Here is a 21,229-nt window from a genome sequence, read left to right on the forward strand (position 1 = left end):
CCTCACTCTCTCCTCCCCCGGTTCAAGCATGGATGGATCAGATGAATCTACTAAACAATAAACCCATCATTGTCGACAGTGCAAAATCCCTTGGTGTCATTCTAGACAAAAAACTCAATCTAACTCCCCACATCAATTCTATTGCAAAATCTGCTCGCTACCAACTGCGCCTTCTTTGGGGAATCCGTCGCTTCTTCCCGGAGCAGGACCTTATAACCTTGGTGCAATCGCTGGTCCTCTCCAGACTAGACTACTGCAATTCTCTTCTTACTGGCCTCCCCAAATCTCACCTGTCCCCACTTAAGTCTGTCTTCCATTCAGCAGCTCGTTTCATTTATGGGGCCAAAAGAAGCGATCACATCACACCGATGTTATCCACCCTTCGCTGGCTTCCCTTCGAGGCTAGAGCTATCTACAAGACTGCTTGTATCACCCACAAAGCCTTGCACTCCTCCTCTCCCCGCTACCTGGCGAATAAACTGAAACTCTCTGGAGGCTCTAGACCTTCACGCAATGCGGAGAATCTACTGCTTGAACCTCCCACTTTCAAGAAGGAAAGAACAATGGCCCAATCCTTTTCAGGCAACGCAGTGAGAATCTGGAACTCCTTTCCGCCTCAGCTCCGGACCACCGCTTCCTCCCAGGCCTTCAAAAGGGACCTCAAAGTTCTCCTCCTCCAGAGACACCTCCAAAAGTAATTCACGTCCTTTTGCTATTTGTGAGGAAGACTTCCCACTACTGATAATTTCTACTTTCCATGACCATGGAAGTGCCTTCCCAGTGTATTCCTGTGGTTCGAGTGTCTGCCTTTTTGCAGTATTTTCCATGTACTGGTGTTCGGTGCCCTTTTGTAACATGCACTCACCACTCTGCCCTTGTAACACACGGTTGCTACCTCTCACATGTTTTTACCTTTGATACTTGCACAAGTGCCACCTTGCCTACGTAACGCTTTTTCTTGTGCCTGAGTGTCTAGCACTTATTGCAGTACTATACCACAAATTATACTCTGTTTTCTCTTATAACTGCACACTTGTCACTTTTCCTCTTGTGCACTTCTGACTACCTCATGTATTTTTGGTTGCTCACAATTTTTACTACCTCAAGTATTTTGTTTGCTCACAATTGTCACTATTACCTTAACTACCTCATGTATTTTTGGTTGCTCAGAATTTTTACTACCTCATGTATTTTGTTTGCTCACAATTGTCACTATTACCTTATGTAAGTAACGTATGTTTTTGCAATCTGTTCTTTTGTAATGTTTCTCATTATGTTTCATTTCTGTTCCTAATGCGAAGCGCTCTGACGCCTTCGGGTAAAGTCCGCGCTATATAAAAATGCATAAATAATAAATAAATAAATAAAAACAAGCGAGGCTGGAGACCACATAGTCTGCAAAGGCAGCTATCTTTCTATGTGCTCGCCGTGGCGATTTCTTCTGTTCCACTGGATGAACATGGTCATTTAATTTGACGTCACGTTTAAGTGAAAGATCACGTAATGACACTTCCTGTGATGTCATCATTGTACTTTGAGCTGTTTTGCAACCTTAAATAACTCTCTCTTTTCGGTCATAGGACGTTTGCGTGCATAAACTTGTTTATAATTTGGAACATTAAAACTACTTGCTTTTAGAAGAAGGAGTGCTGGACATCCACTAATCGAAAATAGTGCTAACACAGGAAAAAGAGAGAGGCAAGACCTTACCATACCGCATACATAACAAATTACTAGAAAGCACATTGAAAGTGCCGGGTCACAACAGTCGCCATTTTAGGGACAGGCAAAGTTCTCCTAGGTTCGTCACATCCTTCTGCGAAAACTGAAGTAGCCTGACTTTATCAGGGCTGATGCCTGGTTCAGCCCTTCCGGTAATACATGCTGAGAATATCTATCCTCCACATGTACGTTATGCAAACATGACGTCACACCAAAGAGCTTAGAGTTGGACCCGCCCACACCTTTCCAAATTCACATGGACACGTCAGGCGTCTTTCTGATGCGCTACAGCACCTGGGTGAGGAGGAGCCCACAGTAAGGGATATGAGACGTGGTCTCTGCTTCTGGGAGGGACTTGTGTGTAGAGGGGCGGAGTCCACATCGGTTCGCTGCAGGTGTTGGGGGTGGGGCCTGCGCGAGCAGAGGCGGTGTCTGGACTGATGGGTGTGCTGCACGTCACAGCTGTTCCGCTTCCGGGAGTGAAAGTGCTTCTGTGTGTGCTTTGGATCTGTGAGCGGCTCCCGGGCTCAGGCAGTGACAGGAGGCGGCAGCAGCAAGAGCAGGAGCCCGGTAGAGCCCGTGAGCCGCAGTCTCGCACAGATGGCGACACGCTCAGAGCGAGAGAAGGCCCTGAAGCTGAACGAGCAGCACCAAGCCATCCTGTCACGCATGCTGCGGGAGGAGGACAACAAATATTGCGCGGATTGCGAGGCCAAAGGTGAGATCCGAGGTGGGGTTAAAGGGGTCATAGCCAGTTGTGTAGGAGAAGGCATGAAATGGGCAGAGAGCATTTGGGGAAGAGTGTCAAAATAATTATGAGCATCGGGGGAAGCGCATTATCACATCACCAGAGCAGAGGAACATCATTAGATTGGGTGACAGCAGCACAGGTAGATTGGCCGTACAAGGGGATGGAGTGACAGACCAAGCGTTTAAGACAACGTTCGGAATTGAGTTAGTCCCAAAAAAAAAGAAACTTTAAAAAGCTGACGGCGACAATAGTGCTTAAGCAGCAGAAAAAGGTTGACAGTAGCAGCATTGGGGATTCGCAGACAGCCGTCCACACTTTGCCAACTGTTTTTCCAGTGTCGGTGATTCACTGCCAACGAATAATTCCTTGCTGGAGTGATTATGAGTAACATCAGTTTCTGTGCTTGCTGATTGGTGAAGTGTTAGGTGTGTCCTGTCTTCGCCACGTTTACAATGCAGATCATGTATCAATCAGTCAACTGTATTGTTTCATCCTATAAATGCAGGCCGTGCAATATAAATCACAAGAATCACATTTAAAATTACATTACAAATACACAAAATAATAACATATTTATGCACGAAGTAAATTTAAAAAACCTGTGTCCCCGTAAATCATCTCCTTTCAAAGTTCTACCAGATTTATAAAGTGTTCATTCTAGTCACAGCTACAAAAGCATTTGCAATGCAATAGGTCTCGCATTTACGCGAGCTTAAGCTATTGACATTGTAAATGACAATGCCTAGTTATTAATGTTTTGAAACGAAAACAAATAAAAGGCATCGTTATTTGCAATGTCAATAGCTCAAACTCGCGTAATGCGAAACCTATTGCATTGCAAATGCTTGTTAGATTGGTGAGTAGAAATGCTCCCTTTCGGCACAGGCGGCAAATTCATTAAATAAACAAGCATGGCCGCTAAAATGAAAGTGGACAACGCTGCAAATAAAAAATAGTGCTTACTGACTTATGAATGAGACCGTGTAATGCCACAAGTAAAAGATCTAGTCCTCATTGGAGGTAACAAATGGCGACAGGGCGGTAACAAGGAGGGACTAACAAGCCTAATTATCAATCGGAAGCCAACATTTACCAAACACAATGACACCAGCCAATGAAAAATAAGGGAGGAGAGTAGGCGAGGTTACCACAGCATACTCTGACTACTGCATGCCTCGCAGCATGAGCAATACGCGCTGCCGGTAGGCTCGGCCTAAAAATGACCTAGCCAAAAAGCAACCAGCCAAACCTAGCTGCAACTAACGACTCATGATTAGTGCTTTATCATGTTAACCCCTGAGGAGAGGAGACATGTTATACAAATTCATTGCTACTAAAGTGCAAGTGCGGTTACTATACAATATCAAACAATATTAATTTACACACAGAAATGCAACTCCTTAGTCTAGCAAAGTAGCAATAACGTACGAATACTAACTCTAAAAGTGCCTAGAAACCGTACTACAGAATATAGATAAAATGTAACTGCTGTAAATTTTTGAAAATCATACATTACAACAACATATACAGAAGAAAGAGGCTTTAATCATTGTCCCTCTGACGGCAGAGACTAACCATCTAGTAGTCTTCCATTTTATATATAATTAGAACATTGGAATCTTGGGCGCTCTATTGAAGACAGTGGAGTTGGTCCTGGCTTATGATGGCTGGTATAAGCCTTCTGCTCCAACATTCCAGTGTTTGCCTTTCTGTTTATTCCTGTTTAATTTACAACTTCTCTACCATCAGTGGGTCAATTGTTCTAATTGCCTTTCTGCCTCAGGCCAGACCGGTAGTTAAAGACCCTCACCTTCGTTATAGGTCCTCGCGGACTCTGATTCAGTGTCTTAAATAACCAGCTGAGCCATCAGCAGCTATAGAAGATCATGTATCAGAGAAACATACTTTTTTTATCTTCTCCTTAACTAAGCCCAGATAATAAATAGATATAATATTGTTACGTAAAATAAACCATAATGCAGTTGGGGGTGGGAGGAGGGTTGCTGACCTGCAGCACAGAGGAAATGGTGACAGCAACACTAAAAGGGCCAAGACTTACAGCGGTACAAGTGAATAAAAGTTAATATAATGGGGCCACATTTTGTAAGGATACTGTAATGCAGATTGATACAGATAATTATATTGAGTCTTTTTTTGTGTTTTCTTCTTTTGAAAGTGCAATTGTGTTTGAAATGCGTAGTGACAAAAGTGTGACACATGGAGGATGATGTTGTCATGGTTAATGGTTAGCTGTTTGGATTATGTTGAAATAGTGCCGAAAATACACATGAAGATACGAAATATAATTAACATCTCAAAGTTTGTGCTTATGTTTTATGTGTTTATTGATGAGAGGAAATAATGGCGAACATATATGGAAACAGTGAAGGGCTGTTATGTCCCTTTTAAACTATGTATGGTGGTACAGCGGTGTATCCCTACATGCCTAAGCTTTAGGTATCAAATGTTTGCCATAATAACAATCCGCACACATTCATACTAAAACGTAAAATGTTTTCCCAGTCCTGGACCTGTCTGCAAGAATAGGCCAAATTATGTCTCTAGTATAAATATTATGAGACCAACAGCACCGATGACCTCTGCTTTGCTGGTGAGAACCCACTCGGTTCGCTTTTGTGCTGGAATGTCTTTGAAGTCCCAATCTCTCTAAGAGAGAGGGCTATGAGCATTAATTTAAACAACTCTGAGCATTTATTTTGAGAAAAATAAACCACATGATTGTGATGTCGGGAGAGAGAGACTAACCAGAGACTTTTCTTAAACACTCAAACAAAAGCTTCAAGATATTATGCCTTTCTCCGCACCAACTATCCAAACCAATACATTAATGTTTAGAAGCATACTATCAAAATAAATGACAAATTAAATGCAAAGTACTGCATGGTAATGCAAAAAATGCATCAGCAATTGCAAATGAATAACGATTCATATGATCTAAAGACTCAATGAACAACTAACTAAAAACATAATGTGGGAGGCTAGTACTTTATAAAACTAAATATGACACCAGTGGTGGTAGAACCAGTGTTCGAAGGCTGACAGCAGCATCAGTGGGTGAAGGCTGAACACAGCAGCGCAGGGGGAATTGTGATAGCAGACCTTGAGGAGAAAAGCTGACTGCTACATTTGGGCAAAGACTTACTGTGGTGGAAGGCAGATATCCACATCAGTATTGGAATGCACCAGTGTGGAAGGCCAACTGTGATGACACACATCGGGGGATGGGGTGACGCTGGCATTAGATTAGGAGGTGCAGCAACACCAGAGGGAGAGAATGACATCAGCTCAAAACGGCTAGTGACTGTACTGTTAAAGGACTAGGAAAGAAACTTTAAAAATTGAGTTTCAGTAGCACCACGGTAGAAAACCACTGATACTAAAGGTGCAGGGTTGGCAAAACCAGAATGGTTTGTTGCAAGACAAACGAGGCAGTGAGCAGTGTTGGGCTGGTCTTTAGTGCAGTCTTACTGTATGTATTGTATGGCTAGGCGGGCCAACTTAAAGAGGCGGGTGTGTGGGCTGTTTTATTTGTTTGGTTCTATCATGGCCCATATGATAAAATAGTCCCTCACACTGGCCCTTTCAAGGTGGCCCGTCTGGCAGTGCCAGACACCCCGAAAGCCCAGTCCAGCAGTTGCTGTGGGAGCTGCACTGGACTTATACTGACTACACCAAGGTGAGAAGTGATAGCAATATTGTTGTGGGACAGTACAGCAAGGGGCAGCTGTGGCACAGACCAGTTCGGAGCCAGTGCAGAAGAACATCTCTTTGTGTAGTGCTGGGTGGAAGGATCCACACACTTCTTCTCATCCCTGGGAACACCATCTCTGAACTTTCAGGCCCATGTGCTTTAAGTCATCCCTCCAGATGCTGGGTTCAACATTCTCTCTCCCAGCACGTGGGCTGTGCAGTTGTCTCTTTCACGTCTTACATAACTATGAACTGTGGCTTCCTCCTTCCCACTCCAAGCGCAAGGGCCTCTGTACCTCTCTGCGTCTGTTTAAAGGGTCTTTGGATCCATCTGTCAGTACCTTGGATTTTGTGTCACACTCCTACCCCCCCCCCCCCATCTCCAGGGATTCTGGATAGCACCTACAGCACCAGATGTTCGACCTCGCTCTCTCTAAAATATGTAGCAGTTTAGATAATATTCCCTGTGTTTGCTGGCCGTGTCTACCTATATTTCATTGATGTATATGTATAATCCTGGTACCGACTATCAACAATGCTTGTGATTGTATTGTAACTTTGATTTCTGCTCTCACTCCTGAGACCTCAACACTTTCCACGATCTGATACTACACTGCTTGGATATGGATTAAGCGTGTCTCCTTTGAAAATGTGTGCACTGTGTGGGATCTGCGGGACTGTGTAATGCAAACTCCTCTCTCTGTGCATGTAAATGGTATTATCAGATGATTGTTGTGATATATTGTATTTGGCTCCTGCTGGTAGCTTCTGTTTTAAAACCAATAACATTGTTTATCAGAAAAAAAAACTGCGAAACGACTTTTGTTAACTGTTTTCCCGCAACCTTTATCACGTGAAAACAAAAGCTTAATTAACACCTGAGGATTTTTTCAGTACCTGCAGTTAAATTATTTGTCCTCCAGGGTCTGTAAAGAATCCGTCATTTGAAGTCTGTTTTATAGTGGTTATTGTGATCGGTGTTAGGAGTAAGTACCGTTTGTAAGTCCTTCATAGTTTTGTGAACAACATTATATAGATCTCATCTGCAGTGGTGCAGTTTTAACAACAACTGGAAAGTAGTTTTCAAGGTTACGTAAAACACATTTTTAGAAAAATGTATTTGGTGTATCATTATCATTAGACAAGCCATGCAGTGGTTCCAAATAGGTCAGATAAATATCTTTTATTAGAAGCCTCTCAGTAACATACTGTAAAAACTATAGAAAACTGACCTAAGGCAATCTATGTAATTGAACAAGCGTACAACATTGTAGATGAGAAATTGAATAGGTTTGCAATGTTAATGAAAAATCTTTGTGTTATGTACGGGGAAAGGAGTTGATCACTACATTTTCTATATAAGTTTTACATTTGCATTGAGTCCAGTAATGTTGGTGCTTTGTTTTTTTCTTTTTATGCAACACCATATGTCAAGAGTATATTGACTGCATCTTAAAATGATACATCTGTTGTTTCTGATGACTCGTACTTTACATCACTATACTATTATAAATGAATCATTCTCACTGTGCCATTACCCATTTACTCCCACCATCCTGGTCAGTATTGTTTCTGGTCCCCGTACATTTACATGGTCACGTTCATGAGTATTCTGTTGCTCTTGGACATGAACATCTCCCTAATTGTTCATCAGGCACATTTCACTTCTGATCACCAAGATTTCTTACATCCCTGCTCTTTTCTTGTTTTGCCACCAAACCTTAATCGAAGTAGTGGATGTAATTAGGTATTCTACTTCTGCAAATAGTTTTTTGCCTTTTGCATGTACCTCTCAATTTGATTTCACTACTGCTTCACAATAGTTTCATAACATTTGCAGATGTAGATGACATTGCAGGCCAAAGCACTAGTGGGTTTAGAAAAGCTCCAGCAGAATAGCTCTTACACAGTCTGCATCGTGGTCGTTCCTCGCTAGGTTTAAGTTCAATTCAAAATATGTCAAATCTTTGTTCGCAATGCCAAGATTAAAACAGACTGGTGTTTTTTGTCACACAAGTTCAAACATATCCAGTTTCTTTCTGATTGGAATGTAGTTTGACGGTCTATGGAATGTGCCTAGCTTGCTTCTGTACAAAAAGAACAAATGATGGACGAAATGCTGAACAATGTCGAACACTCGCCCCCAGTGCAGAGATATGGGTATAAATCCACCGTGTTTTTGTTTGTTTGTTTTTTTGGTTACCACGCCATTCCAGTTTGGAGAAATCCGTCTCGACCCAGCTCCTCATGGGAACAGTCCAGCCGAACTGCCAGGTACTCCCTGGACCAGAAACAAGCATCCTAGGACCGGTTTCAGGCTATCACCCCTCATCAACCAGGATAGCTTGACTCCAGTGCTTGATTTAAGGAATTACCTGTACCACTTGTATGTTCTACTTATATCTCTTAACTGTGCTATATCCCTTAACTTGTGCGATGGACTAATGTGGAAGGTAGCGCATAGCGAAATATTATGCAGTGTAAAACTAAAATATTGAATTGACTGTAGTAAATGAATGCTTTCTTTATATTTTAATGCTGGTTGCGAAATATACTTTGATAAATGTAGTAGGTACATTGGCTCTATGTGGTTCTTGTTCTGCTTAATTGTAGGTTATTTTTAGAACAACTATTTTTAAATCAGATGGTGTAGATAAATATGAGCATTGTGTGCACTGATTTCCCCATTTCGACCTAAAGCGGTTGTGCAGATCTGAGCCTCTTCTTGTCAACAGCAACGTGCTTCAAGGCACCCTGTCTATTTCAATTATCAGTGAGCTGGTGCTATTCTAATCCCCTTATCCTTACTCCCTGCCTACTGCATGAACACCATCCCTATATCGTTTTATCAAGATTTTATGTTTTGCACAGAGAACCTCTTCACCAGTTGGGAGGGTATATTATCCTACTGTTTGCGTTGATTCTTTTCCTTTCATGTTGTCTTGTCACATATGATCTCAGGCGTCGTAGAATTCAGATAAATAAAATGTTTGAAACCTTTACATTAAAATAATTGTCTTTCTTTGGTGTAATGATATCACAGAAGGTACTTTTCACGCAATACTTTATCATTAAAGGGAGACTGACCTAATTTATTGCCTTGCGTGATTGGGAATATAATTGTGAAAATAAGAACACAAACCTGTTCTAATTTACAAGCATAATTTGCATGGAGCTTTATCCTAGCAAAGTGGAAACTAGACCAACATCCGCAACAAGCCAACTCTATTTGAAATCTGGATAGCAATTCTAAATCAAATTGATGATTCCTACCTAGTTAATTCTAACCATCATCCTCCGTTTGTAAATCACTTTATCTAATTAAGTTCTCTGAATGCCATAAAAGAGGAGTCCAAAAGGAACACTGTTGAAAAATAGTGTTACCTTACTCAGTTCATTGACTGTTATTGTTTAGTGTTGTACAATTTAAGAGAATTCCTCTTGTAGCCTCTCTAGACCTTGTCAACGTAAAGTTATAACCGCCTGCCTTCTGCTTCTGTTTGTACATTATAAACCACTTTCTGACACTTGATTTCAGGATTGAATGAGTGAGCTGAAGACATAATTTCTTGATTACCTCAGAACAAGTGTAAATCTATAGGTTTTCGGCATTCAGGTTGTGAAGCCTTTCAGCAATAGCATATATTAAATGCTGAATTATGGTTGAACTATACACCATTTTTTTTTGTATGTGATTTGGTACATAGCACCTCATTATATGCCCACCTGTTGCTGACCCGGATATACTAAAACCGTTCTGGGATGGATGCACCAAAGGGTCAGACCGGTAAAAACAAAGGTAAAACCAAAGCAGTGACCATGAACTATACCTAGGGATCTGGCTATGCAGGCACACATAATGGCCCAAGACTAGCAGACGCAAGCCAGGTCTTTTCCCTCTATGTTGGTCTCGAATCTCTTGTATGACATTTGTAACATTTGTGTAGCATTTAATGCACTGACGTGGCTCCAAAGGGAAAGCAAGACTAGTTGAGCGGTGCAGAGTGCCTTGAATGAGTAGCGTCTAACAGCAAGTGTGAAGGACTGTGGTGTTCTGGACTATTGATTCTACTATTGATTCTACTATATTCAAGCACATTGATGCTGCGTACAAAATGCAGTCTGATTTCATTCTTAAATTAGGTACTGTCCAAAAGACTACCGCACCTTGAGAGTCAATCATGTGCCAGTAAATGTTTCAAGCCCTGTTAACCTTTAACATGTGTTCAGTCTATCTCTGCCGAAAAGAGTAATATTAGTGGAGGTCTTCTGAGTATCTGCTACTTGTTCTTTTTTGTCTATACTGCTGGTGTTTTCGGTAGTGTACTGTATAAAGCAGTCTAGGGCTGCATGCACACAACATGAAAAACTTGGGATACATCCCTAGATAATGTGCTCTTCAGCAGGGCATGTGAAGCAGCTCTGGTTCGAATTGGAACACATTTGCTTCTACTTTTATTTGGATATATGCTGTGTGATTGACCAGCATCAGCTTAAGTCACTGAACCACTAGAACCCAGGCCAGGCCTCAGTCACCAACTTAGGTCGTTGGACCACTCTTCCTCCCAGTGATGGATTTTATAGTGGCCTGTAGAGAAACCAGGAGATTTTCTTACAAGCTATAGAGGCCAATCACATTGTTCTTTCTTGACAAAAGCACCAGCTACAGCTGCTGATCACATTTTTCTCTATTGACAAATGCCTTATAGCTGCCAATCGCATTGTTCTCTTAAGAAATGCACCAGCAGGCTTTTTTTAAGATGGTGCGCCTTTGCCTAAAACGTGGGTGCGAGTGGAACAACTAAATGTACAGCTTGAGTTTTTAAACCTGTGATGGCGCTTACATTTCACCTATAGATTTAAACATTACTAAATGACAAAATCTGCCTTGAGTTTGACATAAACCTGCTACTTTTATTCTATAGAGTGCTAATATGCTGCAGGAGTCCGTGTTCCGTAAATTGGGTGTAATGAACATAAGCTACCAGGTGAGATGGCAAACTGCAGTGAAGCAATTTCAGCTGATATCGGTGTATAACTAGATGGTAGGTCAAGCTTAGTACGTCATCCTTCCTAAGAGGAGCACTACTGAATTAGTAATAGTTACATACAGTATGTTATTTTCAGTACTCTGTTTTAACAAGCACATACAGGAAAATGGTGCAGCTGTTTATAATGAACTCTTCTTGGATTTTTATTTAAAAAATATGCTAGAGTAGCACATGGACATCGTTGGGTCTGACTTGAGCCAACTATATATTTTTTTGTCTAGTGTTACTGTTTATTTTACATTTATGATGGATTGTCATTAGAAGTACATGGCTATCTGAGCTATTTATGGCGACATTTGTCTTTAGCCAAAATAGTAAAAAGCAAATCCTCTGTGTGGTGCAGTAATACACCAACAATTGCTTTGGAGCGAGTTGTGATTTCACACGAAGCTCACATTTACCCCACCCACTTCATACTGTATTGGCTAAGTTTTGAACTGAATTTTTCAGAAGACGCCTGGTTAATCTTTGAATTGCCCTTCTGCAAATGGAATTCACGGAGATAATCTTAAGTGTAATGTCAAGCTGCTCCAGGGTATGTAGACTAACTGTTTTTTTGGTCTTTGTAAATACGGTAAAATATGGCAAGTGTAAAGATGGCATGATTGGCCATCTCCTTGGTTACTCCTGAAGAACTCTTTGTGAATCCACTTCATATGTATAATGGAAATCTCTTCTTTTCAGTCACCGTCGTTGTCACAGGTCCACATGCTTGCAATCATTTCCCTTGAAATTAGAAAGTGTCCACCATCACGACGTGCTTAGTGCTGCAGAGCGATTTGCCCAACCTTTAATCTGAAGACTGATACACTTGCTGCTCTTTGAAATGTAGGCGTCTGAAGTACTAAATTAAAGGTTAACAATCAGTGTGTCAATCACACATGCCTTCAATGCAAGAGTCAACGTTGTTGGAGCATCAAGGCTATATTGAATATGGGAGGGATTGTTGCATGACATTGCACGAACTGTTCTATTTTACCATTAAATGTACATGTATTAAATGGATTAAGGTGCTTCTTAACAGTTAAGATCCAAAAATGAAAAAATTGCACAAAGGAATATTAAAATAATGACTGAGTCCAAATGAAGGACAAGTCTGTTAACGCTTCAAAAGTTTTGACACATTTCAGTTGTATAGTAATTGCTACCTGCGACGTCTTAATGTGTTTAACGCTGAGTGGATTTATTGATGGCTTTCTTCCAGTTGATTTATATATACTTGCTGCTGTTTCATATAGGGTCACATTGAGATCACTTCAGGAATAATGCCGTTTCAGGCACAGAAATCTAGCTTGCCTGGAAGTTGCGTACCATGGTTTTAATATGACTAGCACGTTGTTCAGGCGACCAAGTTGCCACATCACCATTCGTTCATTGCTTTTCCTACAGAACTATTTATTTATTGTTTTTAAATTAAACTTTTTATTAGAGGTTTCAACAGAGCAGCATACAGCATATATCTTCATTGGCAATGCGAGTGTCACATACAGCAGACATATGCATAGAACATGAGGATGCAAGAGCCGCGACAAGCCTCCCAATGAGTATTCAAACAGACGCATTAAGCACATGAACATACCAACTCCCACCCACCCCTCCCGCCTCCCTCCAGAGAAAACAACCACCAGGCGTTGAAAATACTGCGAAGCCCCACACACAAGGGATTGTACTAGGATAGGTGCTGCATAACGGCTAGTTGTAAAACAGGAAGCATCATCATAACAATACCAGAACACAGCGTTTGGGGTTTAGGAGTGAAGCACTGCCCAGTCAGTGACAGTTTTATAAGAGTGTCCACAACAGTACCCTGCTTGAAAACGCGCCCTTCAGAGCATATCAGGGTGTGCCAGCATATATGCCGTAATAGGGCTCCAAAAGTTCTTAGGGCGAGAGGCCTCGAAACTTTTCCTCGTAGGCCTGCAACAGGTCCCTACAATAGGCCAGATCCGTAAACCACAGCTTTATAGTAGGGGCAGACCTCGATCCCCATCTCCTCGCCACCACCCGCTTTGCCATCAAAGTGGAGACCGCCACAAGGCGTCTGTTGGCAGGTTTCAGCCAGTTCACATACCCTAAAAGGCACAGCTCAGGCGTACAGGCAACCAGCTCAAGCACCACTTCTGACAGAATTCGAGCCACTTCCGTCCAAAATGCAATAACTTCCCGACATAACCAGGCAACATGATAGAAATCGGCATCACCAGCACCACACCGCACACTTCTTGCCAAGTCCCTCCCCCATAACTATGGAGTTGCAGAGGCGAGTAATATATTTGATGCAAAAATTTAAAGTGAATGATCCTGAGGTTGCAGTTGGCCGTAAGTCGGCCCGTGAGTTGACAGCATGCTGACCATACCTCCATCGAAATCTGATTATTTATCGTTGATTGCCAGCATTGACGCGACGGGTGATCCTCAAACTCCTGCTCCCGCTGAGAAGCATAGTAGAGCCTTGTAATAAGCCCCCTATGGCTCGCCCCGGTCAGCATTGCCTGTAATGCCCGAAGAGTCATCGGCTCCTCTAGAAAGTTCGGATATGCAGTCAGTATAGCTTGCCGTACCCTGACGTACATAAAGCGAAATATAAAGGACTGAGTAGCGTCATTCGGGGCCTCATCAAGGGTTTTGAATCTCCCCCGTGTATAGATCCCCCAGCCGGATAATATTCGCAGCCGCAAGCTCCTTCAATGCAGTGGGTTCCCAAGCGGCCGAAATACACGGATGTGAAGCTATGGGCAATAGAGTAGCATACAGGTATGGGATCTGAGCCCTAGCAGCCAGCTTTCCACGCCCAAGACGTGCACAGTGGGGGGTTAATTTCCTGCCTAGATCCACCTGATCCGCCAGAGAGAACCATAGCCTGTACCTGAAGGGGAAGGACCGCGTCCGCCTCAATGCCTACATGCGGCTGGAAACGCTGCGGGAAATGCCAGTAATGGGGAAAGTGCGCTTGTGCACAGATGTAATACAAGCGAAGATCCGGAGCTTCGAAGCCGCCCCGATCAAAAGGTTGCACTAGGAGATCCCATCGGCATCGCGATTTCTTACCCCCCCCCCAGACAAATGTAAGCAGCGCCGACTGCAGCATTTGGAAGAAGGACATATTCAGTTTAATCGGGATGTTAATAAAAAAGTACAGCATCTTGGGCAGGAACACAATTTTTACAACCGCAATCCTATCTGCCAACGACAAGGGGAGACGTGCCCACCGTTACGCCTGCTCCGTAATGCGCATAACGGCGCGCCCATAATTCTTGGCGACCACTACAGCAGGATCCCTATGAATCATCACCCCCAAATATTTTACAGGCTCAGAAGTCCAGGTCAGCGGAAAGTTCAGGTCAACCTCCCTTGTGCACTCCCTAACTGGGAAGACCACGGATTTGGACCAATTGATGCCCAAAACAGAAAACCTCTCAAATTGGACATATTCCCTCAACAATGGCGAAAGGTAGGCCGACGGCTCCCGAACGTAGAGCAGCATGTCGTCTGCATATAGCGAGACAATGAGCGGGCGCTGTCGAAACCGTAAAGCCACGGCGGAGTGTTTTTGGCGAAGCTTGCAAGCCAGGGGTTCGATTACCAAGGAGAAGAGTTTAGGCGACAGAGGGCACCCCTGCCGCGTGCCTCTTTCTATAGAGAATAAGGAGGAGACCCTGCCATTGACTCGTACTCTGGCGACAGACCCGTTATAAAGAACCCGGATCCACTGCACGAAGAAGGGGGGGAAACCCATTCTGCTGGGAACCGTAAACACGTAGGACCAATGGACAGAATCGAACGCCTTTGCAGCGTCGAGAAGCACCGCAACGGCTTGGAAGTCCGATTTGAAGTAATGCAACGTGGAGAATAACGTGCGGAGATTGTGCGTGGTGGATCTCTCCATCACGAAACCAGTCTGATCCGGTAGGAACAGCAAGGGCACCAGGGGTTGGAGTCTAGTGGCAATCATTTTTGCCAACATTTTTGTATCAATATTGATAATGGAGAGTGGCCTCTACGACCCACACTGGTTAGGAGGCTTGTCAGGCTTCAGAAGGGTGACCAGAAAGGCTTCCTGAAGCGATGGTGGCAAGGTCCCGCTATCATAGGCCTCTGCGTAGACCTCTAGCAACCGTGGGGCTAAAGCTGTAGCAAATGTCTTATAGAATTCACTCGGCAGGCCATCAGGCCCAGCGGCTTTACATGTAGGAAGAGCCATTCTGCCGTCCCGCAAGTTCTCCTCGCCAAACGGTTGCACCAAATATTCACGGTGTGTTTGAGATAGCCAGCCCAATGCCACATTGTCCAAATGGTCATGTGTCTCCGCAGTTGAAGGGGAGTCTCTGGCAGCATAGAGATCCTTATAAAAATTTCAGCACGGTCTCGCAGAGCTCCTCCGTCGAGAGCGGGCTTCGCCTGTGTCATCAATAAGTTCATTTATGGGCTCCTGACTCCGGGTTTCGCTAAGTTTCTGGGCGAGAGAGCGGCTAGGCCGCCCACCCTCCCCATAATACCGCGCTATCCTACGCCGAGAGCAATGTCGTATCTCCTGGTCCACTGTGTCATTATGTTCAGTGACAAGTTTGCGTATCTGTGCCAGCTTATCTGCAGTTGGATCATCATCAAAGGCTCGTTCCAGGACCGTGATGTCTGCAGCCAGCTTCCGTATCCGGCGCCTAATATCCTGTAAAACCCCCGCCTGCGCACCTATGCATGCTCCCCTAATGGTAACCTTGAAGGCCTCCCATAGGACCCCCACACTGTCCACCGTGCCCTCATTTTCCATAAAATAATTCTCGATCGCCTCCTCAATAGTTTGCTTAAACACTGGGTCCTTAAGCTCCGATGGCTGGAGCCGCCACGCAAACTGTGGCGCCCTATATTTCGGCAATGTCAACTCCATAAGGACTGGGGAATGGTCGGAAAGAGTTCTGGCCCCATGTGCAACACTCTTGACCCAATAACCCACCTCACCAGAGATCAATCAATAATAGATACGTGACCATGAGCCATGCTCCGAAGACACACGTGCCCAGCATCAGTAAGACCCCACAACACATCCGATGCACTTTTTTGTCGAATCTCACCAGAACCATGCCGATCCTTAACCGCATCCAGATACACATTAAAGTCCCCACCCCAAATAATTTCAGCAGGCGGAAACAGCAGAACCCTGCGCCACACATCCGAAAAGAATGCCGGGTCATCCACATTCGACCCATAAATGTTGACCAAGAGCACACTCTCTCCACCCAACCTACCATGCAACATCACAAACCTACCATTATCATCCGCGTCTACTTTAATTACGGTGAAGGGAACGCCTTTCTTCACCAAAGTGAGCACCCCTCTTGCATACGAGGAAGACACTCTCACACTAGCCCGGCGTGCCCCAACGTTCCGCACTGACGCAGCCGTTAAATGCGTTTCCTGAAGGAAAGCGACACTCGCTTCCATACGATCCAAGCCTGCAAACACCATCCTGATCTTCCGTGGGGAATTCAATCCACGGATATTCCAAGTAGCAAACTTAATAGTACTACCCATTACCTGGTGGCAGGGAAAGCAAGCAGTACACATTGTATTCATAGCATTGTGACCCCCCAAGCCGCTGCAAATATTGCACAACACAGCCGTACGCCTGGTAGGAATCAAAGAACTCCCACCCAACCTCAGTCCCGGCCCAACCCACCCACCACCCACTTCAGCACCCCAACCATGCCAAAGCCATCCCAGCACCCCACCTAACTTCCCCCCACAACAACAAAGATCAACATTTGGGGTACAACCATATGAGGGGGGCACCAATGCGCAGTTCTCCCGGATAGCAGGATTTGACCGAGCGGGCAGTGTGTAAACATCCCAGCTCTACCTGACAAATCATGTGTACTCTAGCGTGATAGGATGAGCCGATGGAAACTAGGTCAGAGGTAAAGCCCCAGGCCTTGGGGACAATGAAAAGAGTGTATAACCTGTGGGCTAATAGCAAACTGAAAACCCACATACCCAACTGACACCCCCAGAGTCAGAGGAAGGCAGATCGTCAGGCCGCGCCCCTAGCGGCAGGGCATCGGGCAAGCAGTACCTCCCCAGCATTCCCCCGCATGTGAAGACCTTCTTCCTAGCAACAGCATTACTAGTAAGGTGTGGTCCCTATCATATCTCAATGGCATGGAGTTGCATACGAACTGAACACCTCAGATGGAAGCCACAATACTCCCCAGGACGGAGCCTTCAATACTCAGCATCCCCCTGCTCCTCCCTCTCTTTCGCCTCAGTAGAGTCTCGCTTCCTACATTTCAGTTTTTTTGCATAATCCATTGCAGTCTTTGGGGAAGTGAATATTTTGTTGTCAGCCGCGGCACCGATGCGAAGGTGGGCCCGATATAACATAGCATATGGGACCTGCTCAGTGCGCAGAAACTGCTTCACCGTGCCAAACTCCCTCCTTGCGGCCTGGGCGGTGACCCTGAAATCCGGAAAAATAGCAAGTGAGTTCCCTTGGTGTTCAATCTTCCCTTTCTCACGTGCCAGGCGCAGAATGGTGTCCCTGTCCCTATAGTTCAGGACCCTAGCTATAATGGGTCTGGGAGGGGCCCCAGGGACAGGGTGAGCAGCCAACGAATGATGGGCACGTTCCACAACGTCTGTGATAAGGCGCTCCATGTAAGGCGCTCCATGTAAGTCTCCATTCTTCCCACATTCGTGGACTCCGACAGCCCCGTAACGCGGATGTTGTTGCGTCGGGACTGCGCCTCCAAGTCCTCGTTTTTCGCTTGTATGAGAGAAAGGACCTTTTCCATATTCAGCGCCTTATCCGTGACCGTGGACAGCCCATCCTCTGCAGCCGAGACCCTCTGCTCCACTTCCCCCATGCGTACATTTTGTTTTTCTAGCTGCGAGGACATGTGATCTAGTCTGTGGTTTACAGCCGCCATGGCACCTTCTATCGACTGCAGGGTCCGCTGCATGGCCACCAATGTGGCCTCTAGCGTGGGAGGCCCATCAGGTGCTGCATCTACCTCAGAATCAGAAGCGGCCTTCTGTGGAGTCTTTGGCGCCCGCCGTGACTCAAAGGAGAGCTTGGATTGATGGCGTCCTGCTACCAATGCCTCCGCATTCAAAGCTAGCGCCCACCGTGCCTGAACACACTAGGCCCAGTAGCGTTGCAAAGCAAGTAGGCCCGGACCCCAACAGGCGTCACCACTGCTTCAGTTACATTGCCGGCAAATGTACAGAGGCACCCAGCACTTCATGTCCAGGGGGGTCCCCACCGACCGCCGGCCCCGCGGTATTACGGCCTCCACTCCGGTGCCGATTGCAGCCCCGCGCCAGACACAATGAGCCGGGCACAGTCCCCGTCCCCCGCCCAATCCCACCTCCGCAGCCCTGGTCGGTAGACAGGCCAACCCACTCACCGCATCTGGCGCCGACGGACGCCGTTGCCTGGGAAATCCGGGACCGCTTCTCCGCCGCCTCAGGTCCTCACCAGCCGCCGCAGGCCTCATCGGCAGCACCGACCCCGCAGCTCACAGGCCTCTCCTCATATCATCTCCGGAGCAGGGGGACTCCAATCTCGTCTCCCGCGTTGGCCGCTGCGTGTCTGCCGAGATCCCCGCAGGCGCAGCACCCTCCAATAGCAGGAGGAACTGCGCCGACAGGGCGCAGATTACAGGCAGCTTCACAGCGCAGCGGCCCGCAGTGGTTCAGCGGCCGCCATTTGCAGGCCCCACTGCGAGGTAAACAAGTATTCTCTGGGCAGCGCAGAGGGCAGATTCGAGGCGCCGCAAATTATCCCAGCCGGCTCAGGAGCAAAGCAGCAAATCAGGTTTTTAAGGGCCTCAGGAGCCCGGGATGCAGCAGATATTTGTCGGATATTTCCTTGGTCATGCAGAGCCTCACAGCAGTGTGGCCATCTTGCTGTGCGCCCTCTAGCGCCCCCCCCCCATGCAGAACTACTTAAAAATTACATGCAGGTTAAATGGGAGGAGCATTCAAAATAACAGCGACATTAAATTCCCAATGGCTATTTCAAATGAAAGATTAAATGAAAACAGTCAAATTTCATGCCCGTTTATCCACTGCAGGGCCTATTTGAAAAACCTACCTATCCAGGTCCTCATGGACTGTCCTCTCGCTTGGGAAGACCATGCCAAATTCACAGGACAATAGGATCGCGGAGGAAATACTAAATGCAAATGGAAGAACAAATATTGGAAATGCAATAGGCCTTGCATTTGCTTGAGTTAGAGCTATTGGCGTTGTAAATGACTGTTTTGTACCCATTTGTTATGGAGTCTATGAATGTGGTGTGTAGTGGAATTATGTGGGTTAGATTGAAATTGTTTGTTCTGTAATTGTGTGGTGCAGAGTGTATTTGTGTAGTGGAAATAGTTGGAATGGTGTACAGTGGAAATATGTGGTTAGTAAGTATGTGGTATTGAGTATACTGGAATTATGTGGAGTGGGATTGTGTGTTGGGGAGTGGTATGTAATGGAGTTTAATTATGTGATGTGCTGTTGAATTCAAGTTCTCCTTCCAGCTGTCTGGTAAACAGCAGGGACAAATGAACATTCCTACCCCTGATCTCACACCAACTAAGAGAAAACCCCAGGTACTGAAGAGACAGGGAAGGCCCTTCCTCTTTCACCTTTGCTGCTCAAGCATTCTGCTTCCTCCTTGGGCTGCTGGCATTCGAATCATATTGTATGTGCTTGAAAAACACAAATTACTTCTCCGCTGGCTCGTGCAAATACAGGCCTGCAGAAAACTGCATGCCGTCAAGTATGCAAAGTGGTATTGCCCAGTCCTGTTCTCTGCTCTACAGGAGATTCTGAGAGCTGTACTTCGCAACAGAAATAGGAAGTGGGTACCGTGTTATGTTATGTTGAAGTTGGCACCTAGAAAATTAACAGCCATCAGTGATGTAATGTGTACAGTCTGAAAAAAGTATGAACACCATACAATGTTTGATGAAGTACTCAAAACATAATTTAAACAACACAATAGGAGAGTGCAATGATTATAAAGGTTACCAATATAAGCAAGATAATTTAATGAACGCTTACGTAATCCATGCCCTCTTTCCTACACCTCTGGTGCCATTTGGCCACCCCAATGAAACGCCACCAGTCTCAGAGAGACACTTTGTCTATTGTCGTGCTTCGTCGATTCAAATTGCGTTCCAGAAGTGCACTTTGAAACACCCATGAAAACAAGGAGGAGGCTGGTGTCGCAGCAAGAGGGGTCATGTTAGCTTGCAGTGCCCACTATATGGTAGTAGCAACACCCACTGTGCTCCTGGTACAAACATCAGCCACCAGAACCAAGTTATTTACCACTATAAACCTCCATATAAGGTATTAATTTAAACGGCTGCACTGTATACATGACTTTTCTATTTTAATGAGCTACAAAGTTAAAGAGTGAAAAAATACTGTGCCGTATAACTTTGGTGTTCTTTGCCCCCACTGAGCTAACTGGCCATGACTTGGCCAGGGAGAAAACATAGGGATATCTAATGATACAGGACTGCCTACTCTGGTACAAATATTGTTTTTACCCCTTGATCGCTCGTGACGGAATCACTCCGTCACGAGCCACGTGCGCGCTGTGCTGGTGACGGTGTGGTTCCGTCACGGCGCGCCCGTCCCGCCCACACTGCTGCGATTCCGCGTCTGCATGGCGTGTTCTATTGAGCGGGCGGGGCCATGACGGAACCACTCCGTCACAAGCACAGCGCGCCCTTGGCTCGTGACGGAATGGTTCTGTCACGAGCATGGCGGCGCCCCGGGGCGCCCCTCCCCCCCAGCGCAGCGGTGGAATTACCGCCGCGGCCAAGGGATTAAGAGCTACATAGAGAATTCCTATGTCATCATAGTTTCTCTGTCAACACATTGAGACGCTCTGACAATCCATGATTGGTACAGAAGGCGCCTCATCAATGAAGGGTCCCATGACCTGCAGAAAATCACTTGCCGGCCAGGATGCAAAGTAGTATTGCCCCGTCCT

General features: G+C 45.4%; 1 protein-coding gene across 2 annotated transcripts in view; it reads left to right on the plus strand.

Moving 5' to 3' along the window:
• The first annotated feature begins 2,173 nt into the window (after positions 1–2,173).
• SMAP1 (small ArfGAP 1) overlaps positions 2,174–21,229 on the plus strand; it is an 870,387-nt gene continuing 851,331 nt past the window's right edge. Inside the window, exon 1 of one of the 2 annotated variants that reach the window (XM_078648020.1) lies at positions 2,174–2,440. In XM_078648020.1, the coding sequence (XP_078504146.1) occupies positions 2,323–2,440 (118 nt within the window). In that variant the 5' untranslated portion in view covers positions 2,174–2,322. The remainder of the gene's footprint in view (positions 2,441–21,229) is intronic. The other variant, XM_078648021.1, reaches the window with a different exon arrangement.

Source organism: Lissotriton helveticus, chromosome 6 (genome assembly GCF_964261635.1).
Source record: "Lissotriton helveticus chromosome 6, aLisHel1.1, whole genome shotgun sequence".
In the NCBI taxonomy this organism is placed as follows: domain Eukaryota; kingdom Metazoa; phylum Chordata; class Amphibia; order Caudata; family Salamandridae; genus Lissotriton; species Lissotriton helveticus.